General features: G+C 47.1%; 1 protein-coding gene across 4 annotated transcripts in view; it reads left to right on the plus strand.

The window, feature by feature from the left end:
- CUL1 (cullin 1) overlaps positions 1-20873 on the plus strand; it is a 75982-nt gene extending 55109 nt beyond the window's left edge. For 3 of the 4 annotated variants that reach the window (XM_019666442.1, XM_019666443.1, XM_019666444.1), the window contains 13 exons: positions 5225-5332; positions 5413-5519; positions 7824-7872; positions 8249-8380; positions 9649-9766; positions 11396-11472; positions 11932-12063; positions 13915-14007; positions 17999-18046; positions 18126-18208; positions 18679-18784; positions 19237-19350; positions 20267-20796. In XM_019666442.1, the coding sequence (XP_019521987.1) occupies positions 5225-5332; positions 5413-5519; positions 7824-7872; positions 8249-8380; positions 9649-9766; positions 11396-11472; positions 11932-12063; positions 13915-14007; positions 17999-18046; positions 18126-18208; positions 18679-18784; positions 19237-19350; positions 20267-20347 (1248 nt within the window). In that variant the 3' untranslated portion in view covers positions 20348-20796. Of the gene's footprint in view, positions 1-5224; positions 5333-5412; positions 5520-7823; positions 7873-8248; positions 8381-9648; positions 9767-11395; positions 11473-11931; positions 12064-13914; positions 14008-17998; positions 18047-18125; positions 18209-18678; positions 18785-19236; positions 19351-20266 lie in introns of all 4 variants that reach the window. The other variant, XM_019666445.1, reaches the window with a different exon arrangement.
- Positions 20874-24965: the final 4092 nt, after the last annotated feature.

The raw sequence follows: 24965 nt of genomic DNA on the forward strand, positions 1-24965 counted from the left end.
TTATGGAAGCCTGTCCCCACCCAAATCTGACTCTAGACCCCACATCAAACTACATTTTGGTTTAATCTTTACCATATACTTTTCATGTCCTGAAGTGGCCCCTGCTTGACTCAAGACCGATTGGAGACTGCCCTTGACCTTCTCTCAACACCTGTCCCTTGAGATGCACAGCCCTGCGTCTGAACTAGTGTAATGACTACTTTCTGAAACATCATTGTCCCGGCAAGTCTAATTTAATCCCACTTGGAAAATTTAGTATTTTCACCTCCGATCACTCATTGCCTGAATCTAGCCAGCTTAGAGCCTCAGCGCGTACAGGGTAATACCAAGGGGACTCCCCGTGGATTGAGGGGCGATGTGTGTGAGCCAGGACCGGGGGAGTAAGCAGGACTGTGACGAGGGCCAGGGTCAAAAAGAAAAGCCCACAGTTCCATAACTGAGACCAGGACTTCGTAACAGTTCACCAGAAGCCACGCGCTTGTTAATTATGGTCTGACACTAAGCGCCACGATCACTAGATGAAAATATTAGGTGGACAGAAGTTAGTGTGATGCGACTAGAAAGCAATAGGTAAATTGCTAGGTTTGTCCTGGTGTTTTAAACTTTACACCTCTCTCAGCCAGAAAAGTAGCTGATTTCTGCATATCAAAAGAGATTAGGCGATAGAGCAGAAAAGGCCCAGAAAAAAATGCAAGGACATTGTGTTAGTATATGAGGCTTCCCATTCGCCCCCAGTTTCTTGGGGGTTTTTTCTTGTTTTCCGCATTAGTTAATTAATTTTATTCCCTGGGTGCACACAGACTGGCAGTGGCAGGAGCCCCTCAGAAACATGCTGAGCGATGGGGAGAGCCAGCCCAGGGTTAGAACTTCACAGGTAACTGTTGGCGTGGGCAGTCTGCATGCCCACAAATTGTTACGTGTTTTTCTCTGTAGTTGATGGTTTGTGATTGTTCTATTTCTGAAACTTCTTCCCTGGGTTTTGTGTGGAGATAATGTTAATCAAGTGCTAATGCTTATGGGGGAAAAAATTCCATGCTGTGTTCTTGTTAATCAGTGAGAGCATTTCTTTCCCTTTCCTGAAGTGGTCTCAAGGTAAGGACGTCAGCAAGTGGCCCTGTGTGCCCTGTGGTGCTGGGACATGGCTGACCGTCCTCAGATCTCCTGCAGTGGGTCTGCTTTCGTGAGTCCCTGCTGGATGAGCCATGTGGGTGCCTCAGGTGGCTCCAGCTGAGGGCAGCTTTCCAGGGACTGGTCAGATCTGTCGTTGGCTTGGAGAGCACCAGCTTATAGACACGAAGTGGTGATGGTGCCCCCTCGAGCCTGCTGCACCCCGATATGCCCCTCTGGCGTTGTTCCGGCATTGCTTAGGGAAACACATCTAATGTATACTGGCTGCCCTCGGACTCTCTCAAGAGGAGATCAGATAAAATAGAAGCTCTGTGAGGCTCCTAAAGCATATTTTCTCTTTGTGAGAATTATCCTTTTAGGAGATGTGTGGAGTGAAAAGTAACAACTCAGTTACGAGTCTCATTGTTTCTGATTCAGCCATGGGAGACAGAGCTGGTGAATGCTGCTGCTCTGGCACTGACGTACAGCGGCGGTGAACAACGTAGGCGCGGTCTTGGCAGGCTTCTATGAGCCTAAGCCCAGCAGGACAGGCTACGCTTAGCAACGACTCGCGGTGTGATCAGTATCCAGGGGGTTTGGGCCCTGCATTCAACAGGGAGGCCTAAGCTGTCTTAGAAATTCAGAGAGCTTCCCTGAGACCGATAGAAGAGTTGGAGCTAACGAGGCAAAGGGGATCCTGGACAGAGCAGAGACCCTCAGTGGTGTAAACACTACTCATTCTAAGAACCAAGAGGTCTGCTGTGACAAGGAGAAGGGAGTGGCACAAGGTAAAACTGAAACCATGAAAGCCGTTTTAATGATACTCCCTGAATCCTGAGGGCAAGAGGAAACTGGTAAGGGTTGTAATGAGAGGGTGAAACTGACAAGATCAGATTTCTATTTAAAAAATCTCTATCACGTGGAAAACCGATTAAAAGGATAAAGTCATGAGTTTACCAGTTAGGTCGATACAGTTGTTGAGATGGAAAGTGACATGGGCTGCTTACGGTGGGGATGGAGGGAGGAAGGAATTAGGGAGAGCAATAGACTTGGCAGTGGACTTGCTTTGCCTGTGACCGTTGTTGAAGCTAGACAGTGAGTGCGTGGGGTGGATTTACCGTTCTTGGATTTTGAATATATTTGAGTTTTTCCCACAATAGTATGTCGCAAGAAAAGACAAGGAAAACAGAAAGAAAAGGCCTGGAGAAAGACATCCAGAGCAGGTGAGGGAGGCCAGTCAGGTCAGCTCTGCAGCCCCGGGACTTCCAAGGGCAGGTGGTTGGAGCTGAGTGGGGAAGTCTGGTCAGGTCTGGAGATGAATGTGACGTCATTGGCAGAATGATGACAACTGAAACCACCAGAGTTGGGTGAGATCTCTCCGGGGACCAGCCCTGAACGGGGTCGTGTTTCTTACGCAAAGAGCTCTTTGTGGACTACTGAATAAACCAATAGTCCTGCATTGAACCCATCACTACTCCAGTCATTTTTAAACAAACATCAGAAATCCATGAGTCATCATTTTCTTGAAAAAGCAGGCATTTGATCCAACCAATCTTTCCTCTCTCCTTGTTTGTGTTGCCCTCAGAAACACCTAAAGAGCATAATTTACCTCCTGATGGCTGATCACTCACCTCTTGAACGTCTTTTCTCTGTGTGGCACTGCTGGCTGCTCCTTCCATAAAATTCTCTCTACTATTCAGTGTGTGTGCCTGTCTCCATATGCCCGTCCAGGTTCCTAAGTGGCTTTTCTCTGGCTCTCAAATGCTAAATTCAGATTTCCACGGGCAAATGCTTCAGCACACTTTCCCCTAGCGGATTCCATTCAAATCCTGACTTCTCACCAGCCACACTCCTGGCTGGGTCTCCTGTAGTAAAAAGAACCCTTGAAATTGGAGTCTGAGGACATCTATGCCCTTGGGGAAGATTTGTCTTGTCAAGAAATCCTTCCTGGCATTTCATGAGACATTTATGTTTCTCCAAATCCTGACTTGGAGAAAAACTGGTCAAGAAAACGGGAAAGCATTATAATCTTCAGCTAGCATAATAGTCAACACAGATATTCCTGGGTCAGAAGAACCCATTGATGACAGTCCAGAGCAATGGCAGGGGTGCTGATGTGCATAGTCGAAGGTGAAGGTCATTGTCTTGGGCCCAGGACAAGAGCTTGTGGTAGAAAAGCAGTGCAACCTCATCAGTCAGTCAGTCTTCCTTGTAGGTGATGCCAGGTTAGTGTGTGTGTGTGTGTGTGTGTGTGTGTGTGTGTGTGTGTGTGTGTATCTCTGCTGCGAAGGGTGAGTCATTCTTGCAAATAAAATAAATATTTACATATGATATACATAATATACTTTATGTAAATCCTGTGAGTTCCTCTGAGTGGTGTTCCAAGAAAAATAGCAAGTTTTGGAAGCAAAAATAAGCTCTTCAGTTGGCGATTTTCACATGAAATTCTTAGTGATGTGTTGACCTTCACCTTGAATGTTATCTTTTTCCAATGCTACCCAATAATGTTTGCTGGCATTTTCCAGTGTTTGGATACTTGCTGTAGGCTAAAGTTTTTTGTAAGTACTTTAACAAAAACATACAAAGAGAAAAGTATGTGAATGCTGTGAAATAACTTGACATGAAGTCAGAAAGCGATCTGAACTGGAAAAGCACTACCAGTTTCAGTGCAAAACCGAAATCAAGTCAAGCAGACAATATTTTCATTATTAAAAAAAGAAATGAGTTTATATGAAGTACAGCGTACGCCCAGCTGGGAGGTGCTCTCATGAATAAGACCACAGGTGCAGAACGCAGGATATTGTATCTGATGGGCCAGTTAATACTGTGTGTGTTTTAATGGTAAATATATGTGATATTAGCTTTCAATATTTTAAGTGATTTTTATTTCACAATTATTAACAGAAAACCCCTGGAACTCTTCGTAATACCCTATCAGAGAAAAATGACTTGCTCTTAATGGTTACTCATTGTTTGAAAATAAGGAAATAAAGTGTTACAAAAATGCAGAATACTTAGGATTTGGGGAATTCTGCTTTCTCATTCCTGAATCCTGAAGATTACTATCTGTCAGCAATTAGGAAACGTTTGCAAACCACCTAAGCTCGCTGCCCCTCGGGCCTCCATTTGTGAGGTGACGCGATTTGTGTCCCGAGGGTGCGGGGAAGGCTTCCTACTGACACCCAGCAGCAGGGTGGCTGTCAGCACTGCAGCTGGCTTGTCATCCAGGCCTTTCCCTTTGCGGAACTGTGGAGGAGATGCTGAGCTCGGGAGTCAGGCTGCCTGGGTCCCAGCCTGGCCCTGCCGCCACTTAAACCTTTGGCCAGATGCTTCGCTGTGACTTGGTTTCTTCGTGTGTAAACTGGCGATACGCGCCGGCCTCACACTTTGGTTGTCATGGGCCTTGTTCGGGCTCAGCACCAGCCCCTCTGTCTTTATGGTCACTCAGGCCTGTCTCCTTGGCCCCCATCCTGCGGCCTTCCTTCTGCACGGCTGCCGGAGCCTCTCCTGTGTCGGACCTTGATGTTTGGTCCCCGTTACGATGTGTCTTTGTCCAGAGACCCTGTGCTGTGCCTGTCTCCCGGGGCAGGCCTGCCCCTCCTTGTGCCCGTTCTCTGTCCACACCAGTCTCCTGATTGGCCAGTGGGCTAGTCAGCCCCTCACGGCCACGTCTGACCCCGCCTCTCGCCCACGCTTCCTCGGACCTAAACCCTGCATTACTTTTGCATCACCTGCCCAACTAAGTTCCAGAAAACTAGCTGATGGGTTTCCCCAGCTGAAACAAGACTAGAATGTGAATTTTTAACAATTATTGGCTAAACAAAGCTATCCCTTTTAAAACTTCGTTTTCTATGATCCCTTCTATTTTCAAATAATTGGAAAAAAATCACTTTTTCAGATGAGCTTGAAATTTGTATTTAATTTTGGGTGTAGAAAATACGCATTATTATATCTGTAAACAAAACGTCCTGTGTGTTTAATGATGGAGCCAAAACTATTTCTTGATCTTACTCGACGTCTTTGAAGCAATATCGAAACCTTTTGGAATATATTCATAGGAGCACATTCATATGCAATTTCATCCCCAGTAACCAGCTTTTGTTTGTTTCCCCTAAAGGACCCCAAAATGTATGTACAGACAGTGTTGGATGTTCATAAAAAGTACAACGCCCTGGTCATGTCCGCGTTCAACAACGACGCTGGCTTCGTGGCTGCGCTGGACAAGGTGGGTGTGGGCGTGGCTTCCCGGGCAGGAGATCACGTGTCAACCCGCTGTCCTCTGATTGGGTGTTGTGTGATCCGCAGGCTTGTGGGCGCTTCATAAACAACAACGCAGTCACCAAAATGGCTCAGTCGTCCAGCAAGTCCCCTGAGTTGCTGGCTCGATACTGCGACTCCTTGTTGAAGAAGAGGTATTGATGACTGTTTTTTCTTAGTAAACCTACTTAAAATCCCAGCTTTCATTGAGAAATTAAAACTTATATTACGTTTTACATACATTAAATTGTAATTTTTGTACCCCTTGAGAAAATGCTTTAAAACGCATGCATCTTTGTCTTCCTAAAAGATACTTCGTACATGTCCAGGTCATTTTAATTTTTTTCATACATTACTAGCGTCTGTAAGCATGGCAGGCAGCGTGACCCGTTTAGTCAGCTAAATACAGTTCCCTTGGGTGGGGTGAGCTGCTTGTAAGAGGGTGGTGATGACCGCAGAAAGCAGCCATTTTTCCTCCTCGCTAGTTCTTTTCTCCTGCTCTAGCTGAAGTTTCTTCCAGTTGAAAATCTCAGTAGCTCCCACTGGCTGTTTTTTAAAACTGAAGACTGTCCATGTACTCAAGTACTTCAGTTATCCCATGTACTTTTAGCATTTATCTTTATTTAATGAGTTTGTTTTATAGCTGTTTGATATTCTTTATATTTTAACCATCTTATTTTTTCCTATCGGTGTATGTGTGTTCAGAGCTAGAGGCCACACAATCTCTGGGTTGTGTTTTCTGAAGGTCGCACAAATGTTTTTGTTTGTGTGTGTGTTATAGTTTTTGTCCTCGGCTTCTCTTCCACTTGAACAGCTTCTTCAGTGAAGGAATGCTCAGCTTATTTTGTTATTCCAGTTATCACATCAACAAATGTCGTGATAGTTTTTCACACCCCCAAACTGTACAGGTTTTTTTTTTATGTTAATAAATTGTATTTTAGACAGCTCCCAAGGCTCACATAACCCCTTTATGAAAAAGACAGAGAATACCTACATGTACCAAGAAAAGACTGCAAACAAGTCTCACTTACAGTGAAGTTGTGGAAATCTTAAGTAAAATGTTAGCAAACTAAATTTGTCAGTGAATGGGAGAATACTTCCCTGAGACATATAGCTTTCTTGGAATGTAAGGATGGCTCAGTAGTAGCAAATCTAATGTAATTTACTGTGTTAACAGCTCTGGACAGCTGCGTGGCCTCCTGACAGGCATGGGGAAACGTTTGATACGGTCGATGTCCTTCTCTAACTTTATCAGAAAGCCATTTGCCCAAGGCCAGTGAGGATGGAGTATTTGGGCTTTTTTTATAATTTTTGCAGTGCTGGTCTAATGTATAACTTAGCAACTCTGGTCAGATCCTCTAACGTATTCGTTTCAGGAATGAAAATGGACTTGAAGTTGAAATGCCTCTCCTGACCTGATTTCATTTTTTAGGCTATGTGACATAAAAATCTTTAATGTTTTAAATAGGGTGGTACCGTAGTGGGGACCTCCGTATTTTGTTTGGCACAACAGTGTCCTTTTTGCCTGTTGTCTGTTCATGAATGGCCGTCATCAGGCCTCTTGGTTTCTAAATTAAGGCACAAAAGCAGACAGAAGGGCAGACAGTCCCAGTGCCTGGCTTTGATGAGCTTAGCTTGTGTTGGGGAAGGTGGTGAATGGAGTCACGTAGGTGCCGAACTGAACGGCTGCGGGAAGACGCAGCCCTGGCCTGTGGGAGCAGGATAGCGCTTCTGAACCAGCCGCTCTTCAGCAGAAGCAGCTCGTCGGCACCTCTTGTTTGGGGGCTGGGACCAATTTTATATGCATTTATGGGGGTCTTTTGTTTGTGAAGGACTCTTGCAGTAAAACCTTTAAAATTTCATTGACCCCGAAATCTTTCCTTTCAGTTAATTTTTGTTCATAGACTAGAATGAATGAATCAGTTCATTCTGGACACATCAGTTAAAGGACAAATCATTAAATGAGAGCCATCTGATTGGTAGACGTAACTACAAACGGAAGGCAACACTTTAATAGTAGTTTAAACCTTTTCATTATCTCTAATTATTAGGCCATTATAAGGAAACTATATGCCTTTTTATTTTTTCAAAGTGAAAGCATATTGTAGAAAACAATTAGAAAAGAAGTTCATTTGCTGATGTGTAAATGGATTATATTTAAATGGATTCTGTTAAAGGAAAACGATTCAGGATGTTCGTGAACTTTTTAATAAACATCTGTTGATTTTCATCTTGGGTATTCTAAATGATTGTTTCATAACCTGTTCTCCCATGAGAGCATCACAGTATAAGACTGCCAGGTTGCCATAGGTGAGAAATGCTAGACTTCCTCTTCAGGGCCCAGTCGGAAGAGGACCGTGTTCAAACCCACGTTCTGGTGTGATAGTTGGCTGAGGGGTGCTTGCTGACAAAACATGTGCTGATTTGTTTTAAAACACAGCCTTTTTTTAAAATTTCAGTTCCAAGAACCCTGAAGAAGCAGAACTAGAAGATACGCTCAATCAAGTGGTAAGGTGCTTAATAATGATACCGTTTTCAGCAGCCATTTATCTGACACATTGTTGTGTAGGTTATTTATAGAGGGCATCTGAAATGGGAAAAGTAATGGAATCATTTATTTTATTTTGAATCTATGGCTTTATTCCTTAAATTGAGTCATTAATTTTAGCATTTGTCCTTTCCTCATTAGTACTGTCCTAACCAAACTAATGATATTAAAGGGGGGGGGGGTGAAAATATTTAAAGACTGTGGGGCAGTATTTTTTGCCATCATAAGCGATGGCATACAGGCCAGATAAAACCGCACGCATGCTGGTTTCCGGTGTGTGTGGGGTGACGTCGGGTTGTAAGCTCATCAAGTGTGTTCTCATGGTGGCTTTGCCAGATGGTGGTCTTCAAGTACATAGAGGACAAAGACGTGTTCCAGAAGTTCTATGCGAAGATGCTGGCCAAGAGGCTGGTCCATCAGAACAGCGCAAGTGATGACGCCGAGGCAAGCATGATCTCTAAATTAAAGGTGAACCCAATCTTTTTCTTAAAAAGGCCAGTTTTTGAGTCAGTGTTTCCCCAGAAAAGTTCTTCGTTTCCCCAGAAATGTTGTTAGGTGGGCAAAGTCGTTCATGAGTAGAGCAAGGAGGCTCTGCTGCTCACTGCTGGAAAGCTAGCAGAGTCATTGTGACAATGACAAGTGCAGGCCTGCCTTCTGGCACCTCACGTGCTCCCCCGTCCCTTCCCACCACTCTTGGGGACCCTGCTGTGACAGCCTGGTCTGTTCACCATCCTAGCATCCTCTCCTGGCTTTCTCACACCCTGGCTTCACACCTGTGTCGCCCATCAGAATGGCAGAGCGGCACGGCCTGTAATCCCATTTTGCTGGCTTTGGGGGCATCGGGTGTTTTGTTTTGCTCCAGGTGTAGTTTACCATCTGTAGCCTTGTACCTACAGGAGGGCAGACAGCTTCTTGCTTTGCTGTGGAGCAGCCCTTTCTGTATCTGGCCGCCTCTGCGCTCTGCCTGCATTGGCGTCGGTGCTCGATGGCCTGTCGGGCCTGTTACTGCCTAAGGGCATATTTCACTTGGACCTGAACTTACAGTTATGTGGGTGTCATATTTAGCTCGGGCCGCCGTAAAAAAATACCACAGGCTGGGTGACTGAAACAAAAACAAAAGGAGCTGATTTCTCAAAGTTCAAAGGTGGGAGATTTAAGGTCAAGGTGCCAGCTGATGTAGCTTCTGGCAAGGGCTCTCTTGCTGGATTGCTGATGGCTACTGCACCGTGTCCTCACATGGCGGAAAGAGAGAGTAAACTGTCTGGTCTCTTCTGGTCGTGGCACTATGGCGCTGGTTCCATCATGGAGGCCCAGCCCTGGGACCGCATCTGAACTTAATTACCTCACTGTGGCCCAACCTCCAGTCATCACATTAGGGGTTAGGGTCTCAACATTGGGATTTGGGGGACACAGTCCAATCCATAGCAGTGGATAAGAACACAGACAAATTATGTTATTGTATTCTACCAGTATCACAAATCCTTGCTCTTAGACGCTCAAGTGATAGATACTGTGCATCTGAAGACGTAACTGTTCAGTTTCTAGCTCTATTATTTCTGATAGTGTATTAATTGTCATCAGTGCATATTTGTACTGAGATGCAGTTAAACAGTACTAGCTGTAGGAGCAGTTTAACAACAGTTAAGCGTGTCGTGTGCTGTGATCTCTATGAGATCCCCTGTGTGCATTTATATCTCTGTAGGCATTAATAGGGCCACTGTCTGGGTTTTTTTCAGCAAGCCTGTGGCTTTGAGTATACCTCGAAGCTTCAGCGGATGTTTCAAGACATCGGTGTGAGCAAAGATTTGAACGAGCAGTTCAAAAAGCACCTGACGAATTCGGAACCCCTAGACTGTGAGTATCCACGTGTCTATAGTCCCCTGTTAGGCAGTGTTCTGAGAGAAGGCCACGCCCTTTGTAGCAAATGGGAGAAATGACGGAATATTAAGTAAGGGTGCTGCATCCTGTATCAGAAATACACGGGAAGTTCCTCCCAGACGCTCTGGACTCTTCACGACTCCTGTATGATGTGAGGAGATGACAGCCATGGAAGCATGTCTGCTTTTCCCAGGGGACCTGGTGCTGAGCAGGACTGGTTGGGAGTTTAGAGGGCTGAGCTGGTGGCTTGCGTCTAGGTCTTGAACCCCAATTCTCTTTTGCTTGCCAGGCACCTGCCAGCTCAGAATTCCACACAGTTTAATTTTTTAATTGTTTTTTAACCTTAGTTTGGATCCATCCTAGAATTTGTTTTAATTATAAGAAACTGACTTGGGGCCGGCCGAGTGGCGCGATGGTTAAGAACTCGCTTGGGATGCCAGAGGGCCCCGGTTCGGATCCCACATATGAGGGCCAGTGACACTGCCCTCTACAGCTAAGATGCTGAACAACAGCTCAACCCGGAGCTGGGCTGCCATGAGTCGCTGGCGACGGCGTAGGCTGCAGTCCCTGTGGCAGTGGGTTGCCATGGGCTACTGTATGTAGCCAGCAGCCAGCGTGAGCGGCCAGCAGCCAGCGTGAGCGGCCAGCAGCCGCAGTGAGCGGCCGTCCAGAAGCCGGCGACTGATCTGCCTCGCCCAGGAAGAGCGCAATGATGGTGCCAACTTGGGCCAGTGAAGCAACGTCCTCCACAACTAGATTGAAGAACAAAAACGACAGCAACTTGTCTGTTCCCCTTCCCCCAATTCCCCAGCACTGTTCCCATCCCCCCAATTCCCCAATAAAAATCTTTAAAAAAAAAAAAAAGAAAAAAAAAAAAAGAAACTGACTTGGCCACATAGAGAACAGAGTCAAACTATAGAGACCACGTGGCTTCAGATTGGAGTTGGCGATTGGTGCAGGCTGGGGCCGGGGACGCAGCCGCAGGAGAGCCAGCTGGGCTCCTGGTGTAAGTAAGGGCTGCTGCGGCCGCGGGACGGCAGATGCTGCCGGCGTCACTACAGAGGAACGTCTTTCTAAAAGAAAACGGGATTTTATTTTCCCGAAGCAAAAGAACTGACACTTGTGCCCGTGGACTTGTGGTCAGCTATTGGTGTTGTTGAAATTATTATTATAATTTATAGATTATTTATATAATGTGTAGTGTATACATGCTACACCAAATATAATGGAGTTAGGTGTTTACTGTTGGGGTTTTCGTTTTTTGAGTTTGGGGCTCTAATGCCATCTGTGCCTGGCGACCAGGTGTGCCTTGAGTGGTTGGCGTTATTCGCGGCAGGAAACCAAAGCACATGAAGCAAAGCAGGCATACAGCGTTGTAATTCTGAGGCAGAAGTGAGATGAAAAACTCAGTCTTTGGAGGAAAAGAATTTCTGCTGCTCCCACTGTTTACTAATTTTAATTGAATAAAATAATTGAAATGAAATCCTTAGTTTTATATTGAATGTGTTTTTATAAGGAGCAGCCCACGTGTATCTGAAACGGTGGCAGTTTTCAGTTTGTTAGGCTAACAGTGTGTTCCTGAATTTCCCTTCCCCTCTCCTGCAGTGGACTTCAGCATTCAAGTTCTGAGTTCCGGATCGTGGCCCTTCCAGCAGTCTTGCACGTTTGCCTTGCCATCGGAGGTAAGCAGGGTTTGCCTTCTGTTCCATTTGTGCTGAGTAGAGATAATGGGTCGCTTTCAGCACCAGTACACATGGTGCCTGCAGAAGCTCCTGCTGGCCGGCTGGTACCCCGAAATGGGGCAGGGCCAGGGCAGAGCCCTGTGCAGGGGGTAGCTGGGCTCCCTGCCGGCTGGCTGCCTCTGTCCCCTCAGCAGTGTGGTCCTTTATTTACCTTTAGACAGTAGAACCTAATTAGCGCTGGGGTGAACACCACGATACCTACCCGTCTTAAAGTAGAAACCTTTTTGATTGTGTCTTAAAAAGCTTGGTTCCATGTGCTCTGCAAGAGTCATTTGTATTTTACTTTTATGTAAGCACTGCTTTGGTACTGTAAACTTGGAACAGTGTGTTTTCTGCAGAAATACTGACTATAACCTATGATAAGATACTTAGTGTATATAATGCTCTGCTTTTGTCCAGTTGGAACGTAGCTATCAGCGATTCACAGCTTTTTACGCCAGCCGTCACAGTGGCAGGAAATTGACATGGTTGTATCAGCTGTCTAAAGGAGAACTGGTGACAAACTGCTTCAAAAACAGATACACTTTGCAGGTAAGATCACCTTTTTATTTTGGGGTACTTTTTAAAATTCTAAATGAAGAGAAGACTAATTGTAGAAATCAGAATTCAGTGATTCATGTGACTCAATCTAGAGTTAAGCTTCCAGGAAAATAGCATAGAGGTTAATAAACAGCATGGGTTTTAGAGTCAGATTAGCAGAATTCGCCTTCTTTCTGGCTAAGGGACAGGCTACTGAATGATGACACCGAGCCTCAGTTTTCTCTTCCATAAAATGGTGCTACTGCTTGTAAGTGTTGGGCACATTAAGTGGTCCGGTGGTCGCTTAAAACGCTGGAGTTTTATGTATTTATTTATGATAGTTGTTTTCCTTTGATAAAGCAGTTTTACATTAGTCATACCCTGCAGTGTTTACAGCAACACTGGGTACCAAATAATAATAATGACTTTCAGTTCAGGAGCTTTCCAAAGTGCTTTGTTTATCCTCCGAGAAGGTTTCCCTTATAATAACAATCCTAAGTCAACTTTTAAGTATTAAGAAACTGCAGACTGCATTCTGCAGACTCACATCCTGCTCATGAATTCAGTAATTCCACTTGGATAAAGCAGTTAAAGCGCGTACTATTCTGTCACACCAGGTCCAGAGGTCTTTATTGATTTGCATGTAGCTTGTGCCATTGATTTTGATCCTTCATCCCCAGATACACAGAGAACAACTTGTGAGTTCGTCCTCTAGCCCTAAAATCTCAGTGCCCTTTTTTGACCAGGCGGACGCTCAGCCAGGAGTGTGTTCGCCGTGTTGAGGCAGCTCAGGGCAGGCCCATACACGACAGTCCCCTGCGCATGCCCTGCCCTTGAACTTTTATTTAACGCACAAAGAAGTCCTTTTCGGTGGAGTTGTTCTTTGGTTTTTTGGTTTTTTTATTCTTTAAATAATTTTTATATCAACTTTGTTGAGGTAATTTACAGACAATAAAAAGCACCCCTTTTAAGTATATAGTTGGAGTTGTGGCAGATTGTATACACCAGTGGGACCACCACCAACTGCAACATTTCTTTGAGATTTGTTTTGATTTGGTCACTGCCATTGGGGCAGCCTCTCGAAGCCTGTTAGGGTCCTGTCCCCTCTTGCTGGCCATTTTCCTGGCTGGCACCCCTGAGGCTCCAGGAACACCGCTGTCCTGAGGTGCTAACGTTGCCCAGGTGTCTGCCTGTCCTCATTGACGAGGCTTTGCCGCTCATGGTTCTGTATCTCTTGCTGTGGATCATGGAGGAGAAGGGTGAGGGGACCCCCTGGGAATGTGGGGGAGGAGCCTCCGGGCCCTCCTTGCACACAGCCCAGGACTCAGAAGCCACGTGTGCGTCCTGGTGCTGGGTTCCCCGAGGGATACGTCTGAGCAGCTGGGGTTTGCTTTACCCTTTCTCATACTTTACACAGTAGAGTAGTTAGGATAAACAAATCAAATATAATTCAATTTGCGGGTGGTTTTATGTCAGCAGTGTACCAAAAGATCATTTTTCTCAGCATTTATGCAAAAACAAATTTGAAGATTGATGCTTAACGTTTCTGTATACACTGGGTGGATGTGTTTATCAGTATAATGAGTGTGGATACATATTTGCGTATTCATATGGACAGACATCTTAGAAGAAAATTCAAAATCATTTTAATGTTTGAAAAGGTGGGAAATGACATCTTTCAGGAAAGTATTGTGTTGGAGTGGAATTGACACTTTGTATTCCTTTTTAAATTGACCTTTATTTTTTGCATCTGTTCGGAGGGTTCGTTTTATAAATAACTTCCTTAAAGTTAGGCTATGTAGTTTGGAGTTTTTTCCATGTGCTTAAATTTTGCTTCTGCTTCTTTACACGGGGACCTCAAAGGCCTCCACGTTCCAGATGGCGATTCTGCTTCAGTACAACACAGAAGATGCCTATGCCGTGCAGCAGCTGACGGATAGCACGCAGATTAAAATGGTACGTCCCTGTCTCCTCAGTCTATAGATTGTAGGGAAGGGACAGGGAGAGGAGCTGAGGGCTTCAATTTGAAATGGATTTGCCTTATAGATAAGAATATGCTCTTATTCCAGGATTTTAATATGTGTTTTTTGTTTGTTTGGTTTTTTTGTTTTTGTTTGGTTTTTTTAAAGATTTTATTGGGGAATCGGGGAACAGCGTTGGGGAATTGGGGAAAGGGAACAGACAAGTTGCTGTCCTTTTGTTCTTCAGTCTAGTTGTGGAGGACGTTGCTTCACTGGCCCAAGTTGGCACCATCATTGCGCTCTTCCCGGGCGAGGCAGATCAGTCGCTGGCTTCTGGACGGCCGCTCATTCTGACTGCTGGCTACACACGGTAGCCCATGGCAACCCACTGCAGCAGGGGCTGCAGCCTACGCCGTCGCCGGCGACTCACAGCAGCCCAGCTCCAGGTTGAGCTGTTGTTCAGCATCTTAGTTGTAGAGGGCAGCGTCACTAGCCCCCATGTGGGATCCAAACCGGGACCCTGCTGTTCAGAGCTGGCATCCCAAGCCAACTCCTAATCAACGCGCCACTCGGCCGGCCCATACGTGTTTTTAAAAAGCTTAATTTTTAAACTCAGTGTTACACACACCTACGTGCACACACACAGAGGTACACTGACGTGCCTTTCTCTCATTCATTTAGTCCGTTCTGAACGCTCTTTCCAGTAAGCTTTTCTTACTAAGCTTAAAATCTTCACTTAATTTCAGTGTTATTCTTCGTATTAGTCATTTTATTGAGATGCATTTCACAGAACATAAAACTACGTACAGTTTAGAAGTTTTTCCAAGGTGTACAAGCACCGGCACTGCCGGAAGCATTTTCCTCAACCCCAAAAAGAAACCCAATACCCGCAGCAGTAACTGTCCCCTACCCAGCCTCTCCCCAGCCCCTGACAAACATTAATCTACTTTCTGGCTCTAGACATTGATACAAATTGAATCGTGTAATATGTGACTTTTTGTGTCTGCCGTCTTCCACTCAGCATCTCGTTTTCAAGGTTGACCCATGTGGTAGCGCGTGTCTGTGTTTCGTCCGTATTTCATCCTCTCTTTTGGCTGAAGTGTATCTCAGTGTATTGATGGACAGACACATTGTGTATTCATTTATTTGTCGATAGACATTTGGGAGGTTTCCACCTTATGGCAATTGTGAATAATACTCATGTGACCATTAATGTGCAAGTTTTTGTATGAACATGTTTTCAGTTCTCTTGGGAATTATACATAACTGGATGGGAGTTGCCAAGTTATGAGAACTTGTATTTAATTTTTCGAGGATCTGCCAGAGTTCCACCATGGCTGCACCTGTCATGTTCTCACCAGCAGCGCACGAGGGCCACACTTTCTTCAGTCCTCACCAACGTTTGTTCTTACCCATTTTTTTATTCTAGCCGTCCTCGTGGTTATGATTGTATTTCATTGTGGTTTTGATTTCCATTTTCTTAACTAATGATGTTGAGTATCTTTTCATGGCCATTTGTATATCTTCTTTGGAGAAATGTCTGTTCAGATCTTTTGCCTATTTTTTAATTGGGTTATTTATCTTTTTATTGTTGAGTTGTAAGAATTGTTTATATATCCCATATAGTAGACCCTTGTCAGATAAAAGATTTATAAATATTTGCTCCTGTTCTGTGGGTTGCCTTTTTGTTTTCTGTATCACACAGTTTTAATTTTGATGAAGTCCACTTTATTTTTTCTTTTGTTGGCTTTTGCTTTTGGTGTCTTATTTAAGGAACCATTGCCTAATCCAATGTCAAATACTGTTCTTTCCCTATTGATTGGTCCAGGCAACTTTGTCAAAAATCAATTGGCCATAAATGTAGGGTTTGTTTCTGGGTTCTCAATTCTTTTCCACTGACCCAAGTGTCTCCTTGTGCTGGTCCCACATTGTCATGCTCACTGTTGTTTGGTAGTAAGTTTTGAGACTGTATCGTTCTTTTTCAAGATTGTGTTGGCGTTCCCTGGTCCCTTGCATTTCCATGTAAATTTCAGAATTAGCTTGTCCATTTCCACAAACAAGGCAGCTGGAATTATGAAGGGGACCATTGAATCTGTGGGTTGCTTTGGGGAGTATACCGTTCTTAACAATATTAAATCTTCTAATCCATGCCCACAGATTCGTTTCCCTTTGTTTAGCTTGTCTTTAATTTTAACTGTGTTTCACAGGAGTCAGTGTACTAACTAACGTTACACTTTGGTTAATCTATTCTGAAGTCTTTTATTACATTTGATGCTATTGTTGATGGAATTGTTTGGTCATTGTTAGTGTACAGAAATACAGTTCATTTTTGCATATTGATCTAGTTCTAATACTTTTTTTGCTTAGGGCTTTTTTTAAAAAAATGCAATCATGTCATCTGCAAATACAGATAGTTTTACTTCTTCCTTTTCATATTTGGATGTCTTTTTTCCCTCTTGCGAATTGCTCTGTGTAGAAATTCTGGTACAGTGTTGAATAAAAACAGCACCCTTGTCTTCCTGCTCTGGGGGACAGCTTCATAAGTTTGCAGTTAGGGACGATGCGAGCTGTGGAGTTGTTCTTAGATGCCCTTCATTAGATTTTAGAAGTTCCCCATTAATCCTACTTTTTTTTACTGGTTTTATCATGAGACAGTGTTGGATTTTGTTAAAATGCCTTTGCAGCTCTGTTGAGATAATTATGTGCTTTTTGTCTGGTAACACGGCGTATGACATTGAGTTGGTTTCTTATGTTAAACCACGCTTGCATTCTTGAAATAACCCCACTTGGTCATGGCATATAATGCCTTTGATATGCTGCTGGGTTTGGTTTGCTGGAATTTTCTTGAGGATTTTTGGCATCTGTATTCATAACGGATATTGGTCTGTTGTTTTCTTGTGATATTTCTGTCTGGCTTTGGTGTCAGGGTAATGCGCCCTCATAGAATGTGAGTTATACTTCAAGTGACTCCAAAATATATCTTCAAATTCTATAGCAAAGTGAATTTGCTCCCTTGTACCTCCGAGTCCTTTCTCATTTCTCCCTACTCACCTCAGGAGGAGGCTGAAATGAGGGGGAGGCCGGGGAGGGCTCTGCAGCCTGGAGCCTGCTTTCCGGAGAGCACTGCTGCTCAAGCCCCGCGGAGATCCCGGCGTGGAGGCTGCTCTCTGCTTGGCTTTCTAATCAGAACTACGCCATCTGTGCGCTAGCGTTTAGTAGCAGAACTAACCCCCACGAGAGGACGGGGCCGCTGTCTCCTCCTCCCCACGATGGACACAGTTGCCTGGTCGGCTTTGGCGCCTGGACCGCAGCCGGCAGTGTTCTGGTGCCGCTTTGGGCCCCGGGAAGGCTGCTAGGCTAGCGGCCTGTCGCTCTCCCAGCCTTGACCCTGTGCCCTCTGACCATACGGGTGCCCATGAAGACGAGGGCCCTTTCTGTCCCTGGTCAGAGGCACTAGGTGGGTGGGCATCCGGGTGACTGCAGGTTGGGCTGGGTGCGCGCCCGTGTCTTGGGGCACGAAGCCGTGAAGCTGAAGGAGCAGAGATATGCTGGGACCACACGACCAGCCTCGAGTTCACGCAGGCAGGCAGGCAGGCAGGCCACCACCGGCCCCGCCGTGTTGGTGACAGAGCATCCCTTGCTCCCTGTCCTGCTGACGCTCCCTTTGCGGCGATGCGAGTCCGGGAGCAGCTGTCGGGCATTTAGGAAGCGAGCCGGTGTCCGTGTGCCTCAGCCAGTTGTGCCTGCTTCCTAATGTGGAACAGAGTTGTCGGTGTTCCTGTTAGGTGATCAGGCCCAAAAGGGCTTGATGTCACTTTTAGAAGTAGGTGCTGGGGCAGCAGGGAACTTAGGGGACTTGTAACAGTATCACCTCCTTCTCCTGAGTCTAGTCTCGTCTGTGGGTGACTATTGTAGGGCTGCTTGTGGCTTTCGTTACAAAGAAAAATGCATTTTGTCTTTAAGTTAATTTTTCTCTCCAATTGCAGGACATTTTGGCACAAGTTCTACAGATTTTATTGAAGTCGAAGTTATTGGTATGTTTGTGCACTTTTTATGTTAAGTTAGAAGAACGCCTATTTCTGAGATTATGTAGTAACAGTTGTTTTCTTATAGGTCTTGGAAGACGAAAATGCAAATGTTGATGAGGTGGAATTGAAGCCAGATACCTTAATAAAATTATATCTTGGTTATAAAAAGTAAGGAAAATCTAAGCGGATGGTCCTAGGCTGTAGACTTGTCCTCTGGCCGCTGACCACATCTGTCACTGCAGACGGAGGTGGCGAGCTCCGGGAGGGCTGGGCGGCGGGGTGATGGAGCCCTCTGAGTCCATCTCCCTGTTCCAGGCGTTACTCTATAAACCGTTTCAGCTTTTGGTTTTTTTATTCATTTGGCAAACACGTCTCCTTAAATGGGTCACAAGAAAGTTCGGATTTCTGTGTCCAAGTGTTTGGATTTTATTTCGCTTGACACAGTTGGCAGAGCAGATGAAGGGGGGCCTGAGACACAGACCCTGCGGGGGGGAGCCCCTCGCATTGGGCCCGAGGGCGGGAGCTGCCGCGGGGCGGCCGGGGACAGTCACCACCCTCTCACAGAGTGAAAACAGAAAGAAACCTTTACTACCTGCCTTTAAAACAATAGTCATTGGTTTTCTCAATTTTCTTGACAGTAAGAAATTAAGGGTTAACATCAATGTGCCGATGAAAACTGAGCAGAAGCAGGAACAGGAAACCACACATAAAAATATTGAGGAAGACCGCAAACTACTGATTCAGGTGACTCGGGGGCCACGGCGTGTAGTGTGTGCTCCCTCACACGGCCGGCAGGCGGGTGGCCCGAGGTGGCCATTCCTCTACTGTGTGGCGCCTCGGGAGGCTGGAGGGCTCTGGGCGGAGTCGGTGAGATAGATGAAAGCAGCTAATGGCGGGGAGGGGGCTGCTGGTCAGTGGGGGCGAGGCAGCGTCCGCAGCTGTGAAGACTGGGTTTTTCTCATTTTTTAAATGCTTCATATATAGTTGGGTTAAGTTACTAAACTTGCTCATAAGACCAGGACGTCTTAGTGTTTATGTTATGTCAGAGCTGAGGCACAGGTGGCAGAATTGGCCCCCTGCGACAATATCAGAATCCTGTGCCGAAATAGAGAACCTTTTTGCTCGGTGTCCTCAGTGTTGAAGAATAAGTTGCGGCAAGCCTCTGAACGCACTCATTTCCCTCCCTGGTCCCGTAGGCGGCCATTGTGAGAATTATGAAGATGAGGAAGGTTTTGAAACACCAGCAGCTCCTTGGAGAAGTTCTCACGCAGCTGTCCTCACGGTTCAAGCCTCGGGTCCCAGTAATTAAGGTACAAGAATGACATAGCAGAAGCGTTCAGTTCATCATTTTACAACAGAAAAGATGGAATGAAAAGTGGTTGGTTACTGTTCCGTAAGGAAGGAGGTTGGCTTGGGCATAAGTAATAGATTCCTCCAAAAGAAAATCGGCTTAATTTTTAAACTTGTATTGAAATGTAGACAGAGAAGCGCACGAACCTAAGTGTCCCGCCCTCCGACTTTCTCAGAGGCCCGTCCTTGTACGGTGACCCCAGCTCCAGGGTGTGGTGACCGGCCCTGCAGTCCACGAGGCTCCCATGGGGTCCCCGGTCACACTGCGCAGCAGCAGCCGCTGGCCTGCCTGTGAATTCTCATGAAACCGGGCTCACCCGCTTCTGCATCTGCGGGGATGTGCTCAGCGTCACATTAGGGAGATGCGTTTCCTGTCACCTGTCACTGTGCGCTTGTCCTTACTGCTGTGGGGGACACTCCTGTCTGAGCAGACCACAGCTACTGGTGACCGCCACTTAACAACTGGGGTGGTTTAAAGTGGGAGCTAAGCGGCTCTGCCCCTTTCTGAACCCCCGACAGCCGGGGGCCCACTTAGCTCCTGGGGTCGCGCGTTCAGAGTCCCCACGACTAGTTGTTGGCCTGCTGGGGACGTCCTGGGGTAAGGCTGAGAGTGGTGAGGGAGGTTCTGCCCCCGTGGCTTCTGCCGCACCTGACCCAGTTCGGGGGTGCTGGCTCTGAGGGGCTCCATGCGGGACGGCAAAGCCCTAGCAGCCCGGGAAGTAAAACTACACACTGATGGGATATACAGCGTGACCTTGCTCTCCATGGAGCTGTCATGTCGGGGAGAACCCAGGGGATGGCGGTCTGTCTCTGCTCTGATAATAAATGTTTTTCTTCCCTTTCACTACCTCTTCCTTTTTAAAAAATAATGCCCAGAAATGCATTGACATTCTGATCGAGAAAGAATATTTGGAACGAGTTGATGGTGAAAAGGACACCTACAGTTACTTGGCTTAACCCTTCTAGAAGGGTCTGACTGCGACCCGCAGCAAACTAGTTCCTGGTGGAAAGGATGAAAACTCGAGTTCATAGCAGCCAGCCTGCCGCCATTTGGACCTCCCTGTTTAAAACTGAGACCAAGAGTCCCACCACCGGTCTCAGGTGGAAATCAGAACTGCTCAGGATGACACATGTCAAGTCTGTAAATATGGACACCGCCGCCATTTAACCTAATTTAAGGACAGAGGGGACGCGACCCTTCCATGCTGAGGGCTGCATGCTACTGCATTTAGACCCACACAAGGCCACGGGATGGATGAACAGCGGCCGCCCAGGTAGCACCGACCATGTCGGCAGCACTTGGAGAGCGAGTCTGAGTGGACCCATGTGTAATCTGCTATGAAAACCCATTTGTATAGTGTGTTTCATTTTTTAATGTGTGAAAATAAAGAAACTTAAAGGATTTATGTACAAGTTGCATTGGGTTTTGTTTTCAGTTTCACTGATTTCTATATGTAAATAAAAGATACACTGATTGTGCAGATTGATAATAGCCCAGTGTCTTCCTGTAGGCGCAGAGGCTGCATTCTTCAGATTGACAGCTTTTTCAAGACCTTAAAATGTTAAGCCCCCTGTAATCCTTTTTTCCCCCAAACTTGCATGCTCACTTCCATGACTACCTTCAGCGACTTGGATGCCACCCAGGAGATTCAGTGACACGCTGATGCCGTCTGCCACTCGGACGCACTGAAGGGATAAATCCTCCGACAGCCTGACCCGGGAAGCGGCGCCCCCTTCCCACAGGTGGGAACTGAGGACCGAGGAGGGAACTTGTCACCGGTAGGTAGAGGACTGGCATGCAGACGAGCGTGGGCAGCCGGCTCGGGGACGCTCCCTACCTCTGCCGCCACGTCGAGGCCACAGAGCGCGTGTTGAGCCTGGAGGTGTGCAGGGGCCGCGTCACTCCTGCGATCTGGCTGTGTCCGGTGTTACAGCGCAAGAAGCAACAGTGTGGGACGAACTCGTCAGCTCTCCCTGGCAGATGAGCAGCCCGACGCTTTCCTCCTCAGGCCCTGACAGGTGAGTGGAGTGGCCTCGGCTGCCTGTCCCCGTGGCGGAGACCCACGTGCTCCCCCGCGCCCAGCTTCGGGGTCCCGGGTCCAGCCTGCATGTCCCCTAACACCCTTGTTCTTTGTTCGCAGTCGCTTCCTGGCCAAAGGTGGGGGCGAGACTCTCCGGGCAGGCCCGGCCCTCGTGGTGTTTTCTGCACAAACCTCAGCGCGTCAGCGATGTGAGCACTTGAACAAACTAGACCTGTCCTGCATCCGTTACAAAGGGGAGACGGCGTCGCCGGAGGAGGAAGCAGCAGGTACGTTCCTACGGTTTCTTGGAGCAGTCGAGCACTTAACAGGTGCCTTTTTGCAGTTAAAGGTTGAATAGATCATAAAAAGCAATGGTAATAATGGTTTCCACACTAACAATTTTATAAAAACGAATCCCAGTATATAAAGCAGGCAAAAGGCCTGAGTGCTGCCTACGGGACCCCAAAGGCCCCGGGTGCCCCATGAACGGCCTCCCCCACTCCCGGGAGGGGGGTCCCTGCCTGCTGTCCTCCCAGCACTCCCTTTGTCTGCCTCGGGGACAAGGACCCAGGGAGCCACTTTGAGAACCTGGGGGAAATCTGTTAATGAGCTCTTGCTGGTGCCTCAGTTCCTCCAGGAGTGGGGGTGCCCTGGGGTGAGTCCCAGGACATTCGGAACAGGGATGTCACCCCACACCCTGGGGTTCGGGACACGTACTGCGGACGCATGTGCGGGGAAGAGCACCTTCCTGCCCTTAGCCCCCAAACACAGCCCGGAGAGTCACCGTCCCTGCCAGGCCAAGCAGCTGCATGTCTGCTGAGAAATGGAAGGAGAGACATTCTGTGAGGAATGTACTTTTCAGGGTAACTTGTCTTCTGAAGCTGCTGAGAGGCAGAGGCCGGGCGTTCTAGAAACGGCCTGGTGCATTCGCTCCAGAAAGTCCGAGCCGAGGAGGGACCGTGACTACGGCCACGTTCTGGGCTACGTCCAGTATCAGCGGGTCCCACGGCCTGAGGGAACCACTTCCTGTCACCTGGGCGAGGGTGAGGCCAGGTGGAGGACCTCACTCAACAGCCTGGGGGCTGAGAGCTTCCGGGGCTGGGCCGCTGGCCAGTCACGTGTCAGCGCCCTGCTGCAGGCCTCAGGGACCCACGAGGGACGAGTGGAAGCAGGGCCGGAGGTTCCTGGAATTGAAAGTATTTTTCCTGACAGCATTGAAGATGGCCTGCCTCCTCGACGAACACTGCTATGTGGTTTTCTCTTGGAAAGAGCGTGAGGCTTTTACCACACAGGTGGAAACCCCAACGCGCCGCCTGCCTGAGTTGCATCTGCTTTCTGCCTTCTCTTCCAGGAATCCCGGGGACTCGGCTGCCCAGGTGATTTGACTAGACGTCCCTAATCTCCTCTAGGTGATGCACCTGGCCCGGCAGTGCCTGCGTCACAGTGTGTGGGTGTTCTTTAAGCCACTTTGTGGAGATGTGGTTCACCTGCCGGAGGCCGTTTCTGCCCTTCTAATACCAGGGCCTCCACGCCCTCACGGCGGCCACGCACAGCGGGGCTGTTCCTTAGACAATTCCAGGAAGATCAGGCAGCCCCTGGGTCTGACCGGCCTACAGGTGCAAGGTGACTTGGCAGGGATGTGGACCAGGCACTACTGAAAAATAGCATTTCTGGGTAGATGATTAGAATTGTTTTTGTTTTTTAATAAATTACAAAGTATTGATTGAAAAGAATTTTAAGCAGAACAGTGTTACCTGACAGTGCCCACACATTAGCCTGTCTGTGGGTGAGGTGCTGCCTAGACGTGGAGGTCAAGGCTGATAGAGCCACAGGTTCGTTGTCTTCTGGGGTTCATGACCATTAGGAGACAAGGCGAAGGGACTACAGATGTTGACCAACCTGCTCTCCGCCTGCCTTCCTCCTCCTCGGAATGTGTAATATTCCTAAACCATTTGGAACCTATTCAAGATGTCTGTATCCTAATGATACCTGTGACTCTCCACTTAGTTGTAGATTTTCCGTAGGGAAAGCAACACCAGGCTTATGCACAGGTGCAGACTGTCAATTATTACCTCGGGGGAGGGGAAAAGCATACTGTTGTTAAACTTAGCTGTTGTCCATATTTTGTCTTGATTGGGTATTTTTAAGAGCTTATGTGTCCAGCTCTGTATAAAGGAAATCTGAAACTGACTAGCTGACGGAAACTGACAGAAAGATGCCCTTTGTCACTGGGTGCATGTCAGGTGTCTCTGGTCAGTCTTGCCCATCGGTACAGAACGCTTGCTGTGCACGCTCACCATCAGTCCAACTTGCATCTTCCTGCTGCATTTGGACCTGTGGGTGCTAAGTGAGCAGGACCCACCTCCCAGCTGTTTGCACCTGGAGAGACGGGGTGGAGCAGTGAGCAGCAGAAGAGCTGCGGCTGGAATGGGCGCCATGTCACTGCACACAGTAAGCAATCACGGGCGTCCTGAGCAGCCCATGTGTGCTCCGTGAACAAACGGGCTCCGTTTGTGCTGAGCCGAGGGTGGGCTGTGGGCCCCCCTACCCACCCACCAGCACGAGCTCTCCTGTGTGACAGCCACCTCAGCGTGTGCTGCCATGTCCTGGGTGGAGAGGGGTCGTAAGACACAAAATATATCAGCAGTGTGTCAAAATGAAGCGTGGCAGACCAGGTCTTGTCACTGCCCAAGCTGAGTAACAACTTAACCTTGTTTTAGGCCCCACGTTGCTGTGGCTGGAGCATCGGGTGCAGCAGAATTGATCATCAGTTTTGCATAATGGCAACGAAAGGTAAGCTTACCACACTAGAACTCTTCAGAATTCTCTGACTCTAGGAAAGACAGCCACACACAAACGATGGTTGCTTTGAGGGTGACCCACAGGAATTGGTATGTGTCTTGGGAGGGCGCTGGAACACTGTCACTGCTCTCGAGAGTGCAAGGGACAGCCACTCGGAGAAGCGGGTACTGTTTAGTGATATGGTCACCTTGCGTGGGTAGTAAGGACTCTTGGTTTGCAGGACTGTAGTGATGAAGGGCTGTATCTAGACCAGGGGTCGGCAAACAGCGGCTCGGAAGCCACAGGCAGCTCTTTGGGGACGTACAGTCAAATTTAAAATGAAAATAAAACTATCAGTTTCATTTATAAAATTTTTAAAGGATATTATTCACATAATGGTGATTTCATTTGTTTTATAGTTCTCGCAAAACTTTGAGGGACAGGATTGGCTCTGCCGTCTCAAACGTTTGCCGACCCCTGATCTAGATGAGGGTAATTTATAGCAAGACAGGCTGTCCTTTCACAGATGAAGAACAAGGCTGAGAGGTGAGCTCGCCAGGCCCCATCCTGTCCCTCACTCACAGCTGCTCCTTAGGAATCGCAACTACACGTGTATGTCACATAATAATACGTTCATGTATTTATACTACTAAGAATGTTATTATGAGGCAAATTAATACTAATAGGCAGTATTTAGTTGGATCAAGGTAAAATGTGAGTTTGCGTTCCCATTAGACGCTGATGAAGCTCTAGGACAGATGACACAACAAGGA

The sequence above is a fragment of the Hipposideros armiger genome, unplaced genomic scaffold (genome assembly GCF_001890085.2).
Source record: "Hipposideros armiger isolate ML-2016 unplaced genomic scaffold, ASM189008v1 scaffold_470, whole genome shotgun sequence".
Lineage (NCBI taxonomy): Eukaryota > Metazoa > Chordata > Mammalia > Chiroptera > Hipposideridae > Hipposideros > Hipposideros armiger.